We start from the raw sequence: 6,619 nt of genomic DNA, 5'->3' as shown, positions 1-6,619 counted from the left end.
GCTCTTTTACAACTCTCTTAGCCCTTATACAATTATGTTGAAAAGTGGCCCTTTTTGATGCTTGCCCTGGATTTGTCGGCCTGCCACTTTTACTTTTCTCCTTACTACTTTTTGCTTCTACCCTCACTTTACACCCCTCTGTCTCTCTGCACTGGTTCCCATCCCCCTGCTGTGAACTAACCTCCTCTCGCCTAGCCTCTTTAATTTGATTCCCACCCCCCAACCATTCTAGTTTAAAGTCACCTCAGTAGCCCTCGCTAATCTCCCTGCCAGGATATTGGTCCCCCTAGGATAAATGAGATGCTATCGCAACATCTTGGGCATCTCATACTTGGATCACATCACAAACGCGCAGGTCCACAAGGTCATCCAGCACCACATTGGCCCACATGAGGACCTTCTCACAACGGTGAAGAAAAGAAAGCTGAGATGATACTGCCACGTAACAAGATCCAGTGGCCTTGCAAAGACCGTTCTACAAGGAACTGTGGAGGGGAGAAGAAGGGGAGGTAGACAGAGGAAAAGATGGATGGACAACATTAAAGAATGGACAGGGAAAACATCTGCGGTGACCCAGGCTCTGGCACACAACTGTGACAGATGGAACAGACTGGTGCAAAGCTTGTCATGACGGAGCCCCGACGACTCCACCAGGAGTTAAGGGCGCAAAGAAGGAAGGAAAGGATGTAGAAAGGATATATTATCACTAGTAGATTATAAATAATGTTTATCAATACAAAGGAAAGAACAATTTCATCACCGGTCCATGTGGATGTTTATTTGCTACAAAGGATGTTGAGGATCTGGAGACGCAAACACAAGGAAATCTGCAGATGCTGGAATTTCAAGCAACACACATCAAAATTGCTGGTGAACGCAGCAGGCCAGGCAGCATCTCTAGGAAGAAGTGCAGTCGACGTTTCAGGCCGAGACCCTTCATCAGGACTAACTGAAAGAAGAGATAGTAAGAGATTTGAAAGTTGGAGGGGGAGGGGGAGATCCAAAATGATAGGAGAAGACAGGAGGGGGAGGGATGGAGCCAAGAGCTGGACAGGTGATAGGCAAAAGGGATATGAGAGGATCATGGGACAGGAGGTCTGGGAAGAAAGACAAGGCGGGGGGGGGGACCCAGAGGATGGGCAAGGGGTATATTCAGAGGGACAGAGGGAGAAAAAGGAGAGTGAGAGACCAACGGCATGAGCGCAAACACGAGGAAATCTGCAGATGCTGGAAATTCAAGCAACACACATCAAAGTTGCTGGTGAACGCAGCAGGCCAGCCAGCATCTCTAGGAAGAGGTACAGTCGACGTTTCAGGCCGAGACCCTTCGTCAGGACTAACTGAATGAAGAGTTAGTAAGAGATTTGAAAGTGGGAGGGGGAGGGGGAGATCCAAAATGATAGGAGAAGACAGGAGGGGGAGGGATGGAGCCAAGAGCTGGACAGGTGATAGGCAAAGGGATATGAGAGGATCATGGGACAGGAGGCCCAGGGAGAAAGGAAGGGGGGGGGGAAAGCCCAGAGGATGGACAAGGGGTATAGTGAGAGGGACAGAGGGAGAAAAAGAATGTGTGTATATAAATAAATAACGGATGGGGCACAAGGGGGAGGTGGGACATTAGTGGAAGTTTGAGAAGTCAATGTTCATGCCATCCCTCACCCTCCTGTCTTTTCCTATCATTTCAGATCTCCCCCTCCCTCTCCCACTTTCAAATCTCTTACTAGCTCTTCCTTCAGTTAGTCCTGACGAAGGGTCTCGGCCCAAAACGTCGACTGTACCTCTTCCTAGAGATGCTGCCTGGCCTGCTGCGTTCACCAGCAACTTTTATGCGTGTTGCTTGAGGATCTGGAGACCCACTCCCAGTTAAGATAGGAAAAGACCATAAGACATAGGAGTAGAATTAGGCCATTCGTCCCATCGAGGCTGTTCCACATGTGCCAGAGGTTGATCCGTTTCACACGGTCGTCTAATTCCACACAAACTCAACCCAAACTTCAGTCTGTGGGACGGCGGGTCTTCAAATCTAGGATAACGATATTTTGGGGTTTCTTTCTCAATCATTATTGGGTGGAATATAAGCTTGGACATTAGGATGGGGAGTCATAAACATGAGTGATTCTGGGAATCCAAAGCAACACACGCAAACGCAGGAGGAACTCAGGAGGTCAAGGAGCGTTTAAGGAGGGGAACAAACAGTCAATGTTTCAGGCCAGGATCCTCAATTAGGATGGGGAGTCATTTCGATTTGGGTGGAGCCTAGCAGTGCAGAACGTTAATGTCATGCAGAACCTGCCATGCTCTCCTTGAAAACCCTGTGGTGGTTACCAGGAGGGATGTGTTAAGATTTTTTGATGCTAGTATGCGGGCAGTGGGCAAAATATCCCTCTAGTGTTTGTGGATCTCGTACTGGAGATGCAGTATCACTTTACCCTGCCACTTTGTTTTTGGCCCATGTCATCATCATCTCGGTCCCCAACTTTCCTTTACTGGGATCTTCCTCCTCTTCAACCTCCATTCTGGAGTTTAAGGTACAATAGTGGAGTTATTGCCTATGGATTGTGTTTTGGATTTGGGGTCTTTTTTATAGGGACTGTGTGCTGTGATCTGGGGGTTGTGCGGTAGCTAATTGAGGGGTGTTGTGGGGAGGGACATGCCCGGGGGTAGAGTTAGGTAATGGGGGTTGAGGATTCACGGCGAAGGGAGGTGGGGTGGGGTGGCAATTGGCATTGCGGGGGTGAGGGTGTCCCCTGCAGTAGGGGGAGGGCTGAAATAGGAGCCTAGCTGCTGGTGATATTGGGCGAGTTTGGCCCCTTGATGGGGTAAGAGCTTGGGTTTATGGGGGTGTGTAGCAGGGTTGGAGATGTTAGGTTTAGGGGTAGGGTAAAGGACTGTTATATAAGCCCTTTAGTGTGGTGTGGTTTGGGTTATTTGGGGTGCTGTCCGGTTTAGTTGGGGTGCGCGGTCCATTGGAAATTAGGGTTAGGGCTAGGGTCAGGGCTGGAGTTAGGATGCGAGTATGCGGGCAGTGGGAATTTGGTCCCTTGCTGGGGTGAGGGTTTGGGTTCATGGGGGTGTGTAGCAGGGTTGGAGGTGTTAGGTTTAGTGGTAGGGCAAAGGACTATTATATAAGCCCTTCAGTGTGGTGTGGTTTGGGTTATTTGGGGTGCTGTCCGGTTTAGTTGGGGTGCGCGGTCCCTTGGAAATTAGGGTTAGGGTTTAGTTGGGGTGTGTGGTCCTCCCGATGTTAGGATTAGGTTGGGGGGGTAGGGTTGAAGGGGGCCTGCTGGACGGCGGGAGGTATAACTGGTGATGTGGGGTGAGTTTGCCCCTCTGGCGAGAAGAGGATCTGTGTTTATGGGGTGTGAAGATGTTAGGTTTCAGGGCAGGGTCATGTGCTGGGGATGTATTCTTCCCCATGGGGGAAGCTGGGAAGTTGGGGCAAGTGCTGTGTCTGGAGTAAACCAGTTGTTACGCGTCTGTTCTTCCTAGTGGTTATCTCCTGTAGCGTTATAATTTCTAGTTTTACTCCTCTCTACTTGGGGAATTAGGTTCTGTTCTGGGGCCTAGTTGTTAGGCTCTATTTCCAGAGTAAGACGAACCTTTCCTATTTAATGGTCCCCTGTTTTAATTTGTTTCAGGGTGGGTGACTGAATCAATCAATATTGGGTGGAATATAAGCTTGGACATTAGGATGGGGAGTCATAAACATGAGCGATTCTGGGAATCCAAAGCAACACACGCAAACGCAGGAGGAACTCAGGAGGTCGGGGAGCGTCTACGGAGGGGAATAAACAGTCAATGTTTCAGGCCAGGATCATCAATTAGGATGGGGAGTCATTTCAATTTGGGTGGAGCCTGGCAGTGCAGAACGTTAATGTCATGCAGAACCTGCCACGCTCTCCTTGAAAACCCTGTGGTGGTTACCAGGAGGGATGTGTTAGATTTTTTGATGTTAGATTTCAGGTTTGATGTTCTAGCTGAAGTTTCCCAGATGGGTGACCTGTTAGCTTTTGTGCGAGGGAGGGGTTGGGGTTGCGAGTTTTTGTTTCTTTTTCTTTTTTTTGTGCCGGGGGGTGGGGAGGAGGTTGATGTTTTTTCTTTCAACGACTCCCATGTCTTTATGTATTTCGTGGCTATCTGGAGAAGACGAATCCCAGAGTTGTATTCTGCATACATACTTCGATAATAAAATGAACTTTTGAATATTTATTAGATGCCGTGTAAGTTACTGAAAATAAAATCGCCCTCTCCCTCGCTATAGTATGTAGATGGAAATTTAACAGACTATTGAGGGCTGTTTGAACTGAGCAGTGGTGTCAGGTTGGAATCACCCGTCAGTAACAACCACAGACTGTGCAAACTTCACCCTCTTTAGTCTGTCAATCAAAGCCTTTCACCGATGTTTCTCACACTGTTCAGAGGAACCAGGGTCCATGCTTTCACTTGTGAAGCCCGGTAGGACCTATACTTTATGTACCAACAGTCCAATGGCCAGTATCAGTGCAGCCAAAAGGAAGACCCCTCCACGTCGTATGATCAGCTGCTTCATGGTTAACATCTCTTCACCGGTGCCAACAGTTGTTTTTGAGGCAGAGGGTTCCTCTCTACAGTGTCTCATGGTGCCTTCCACTGAATTGACATCAATGACTGCAATGTTTCCCGAACAATTCTCTGGAAATCAAGGTGAAATTGAAATATTATAAGTTCTATATCACACCAGGAAGGCAAGAGGTAGCTTTAGTAACCTATACTCAAGAGGCAGCGTCCATTATTAAGGACCTCCAGCACCCAGGGCATGCCCTTTTCTCACTGTTACTATCAGGTAGGAGATACAGAAGTCTGGAGGCTCACACTCAGCGATTCAGGAACAGCTTCTTCCCCTCTGCTATTTGATTCCTGAATGGACATTGAACCTGTGAACACTGCCTCACTTTTTAAATACATATTATTTCTACTTTTGCATGATTTTAATCTATTTAATATATGTATACTGTAATTGATTTACTTATTTATTATTATTTTTTTCTCTATTATGTATTGCATTGTACTGCTGCTGCTAAGTTAACAAATTTCACGACACATGCCCGTGATAATAAACCTGATTCTGTAGATGCTGGAAATCCTGAGCAACACACACACACACACACACACACACACACACACACACACAGACACACACAGACACACACACACACACACACACACACAGACACACACAGACACACACACACACACACATACACACACACACAGACACACATACACACACACACAGACAGACACACAGACACACACACACACACACACAGACACACACACACACACACACACACAGACACACACAGACACACACACACAGACAGACACACAGACACACACACAGACAGACACACAGACACACACACACAGACACACACACACACACACACACACAAACTGTTGAAGAAACTCAGGAGTACCTCCTCCTTGATGGTAGCAATGGGAAGAGGGCATGTTTCTAGATGATGGGGGCAGCCTTTCTGAGACATGGTTTTTGGAAGGTGTTCTTGATGCTGGGGAGGCTATTGCCCGTGAAGGAGCTGGCTGCATTTGCAACTTTCTGCAGCTTTTTCTGATCCTGTGCAGCGGACCCTTCATTCCAGGTGTGATGCAACCAGTCAGCATGCCCTCCACAGTACGTCTGTAGAAATTTGCTAAAGTCTTCGGTGACAATACTGAGTCTCTTCGAACTCCTAATGAACTGTAGACACTGGCGTGGCTTCTTTGTAATTGCATCGGTATTCCAGGAACTTGAAACCTTTCCGGTTCCGATCCCTCGATGAGGACAGGTATGTGTTCCCTTGCCTTACCCTTTCTGAAGCCCACAGTCAGCTCCTTGGTGTTGAGTGCGAAGTTGTTTTTGTGACACCATCAAGGAGTGTGTGTGTGTGTGTGTATCTGTCTGTCTATCTGTGTCTGTGTGTATATATGTTTGTCTGTGTCTGTGAGTATCTGTGTGTCTGTCTGTCTGTGTGTACATCTGTGTGTGTGTGTGTGTGTGTGTATATCTGTCTATCTGTGTCTGTGCGTGTATGTATCTGTGTGCGTGTGTGTGTCTGTGTGTGTGTGTGTGTATATCTGTCTATCTGTGTCTGTGTGCGTGTGTGTGTGTGTGTGTGTGTATATCTGTCTATCTGTGTCTGTGTGTGTGTGTATGTGTGTGTATATCTGTCTATCTGTGTCTGTGTGTGTGTGTATGTGTGTGTGTGTGTGTGTGTATATCTGTCTATCTGTGTCTGTGTGTGTGTGTATGTGTGTGTATATCTGTCTATCTGTGTCTGTGTGTGTGTGTGTGTGTGTGTGTGTGTGTGTAAATGTACCTGTCTGTCTGTGTCTGTGTGTATATATATATTTGTCTCTCTGTTTGCGTCTGTGTGTATCTGAGTGTGTGTGGTGTCATTTCAGCTCACCTGAAGCCCAGCACTTTTTCTAAGTGGGGTGACTAAGTCCAGAAAACTCAAATGGTAACAGGACTCTACCCTGACTTCCCCCTGAAATATGGAGGGAAGGTGCTGTCTAATATGATTCTATAGACAACCCTAACCAAACACCACCCATGCACTCTGATAAAAACATGTTA

At 47.3% G+C, this 6,619-nt stretch overlaps 1 protein-coding gene across 6 annotated transcripts in view; it reads right to left on the bottom strand.

Annotated features, from left to right (window-relative positions):
- Positions 1-4,193: 4,193 nt before the first annotated feature.
- The window catches only part of LOC134336841 (multidrug and toxin extrusion protein 1-like), an 81,061-nt gene continuing 78,635 nt past the window's right edge, over positions 4,194-6,619 (bottom strand). For all 6 annotated transcript variants that reach the window (XM_063031401.1, XM_063031403.1, XM_063031402.1 and 3 more), the window contains one exon: positions 4,194-4,671. In XM_063031401.1, coding sequence (XP_062887471.1) covers positions 4,463-4,671 — 209 coding nt within the window. In that variant the 3' untranslated portion in view covers positions 4,194-4,462. The remainder of the gene's footprint in view (positions 4,672-6,619) is intronic.

The sequence above is a fragment of the Mobula hypostoma genome, chromosome 23, assembly GCF_963921235.1.
Source record: "Mobula hypostoma chromosome 23, sMobHyp1.1, whole genome shotgun sequence".
Taxonomy (NCBI): Eukaryota; Metazoa; Chordata; class Chondrichthyes; order Myliobatiformes; family Myliobatidae; genus Mobula; species Mobula hypostoma.
This window is presented reverse-complemented; position numbering and strand designations above follow the sequence as displayed.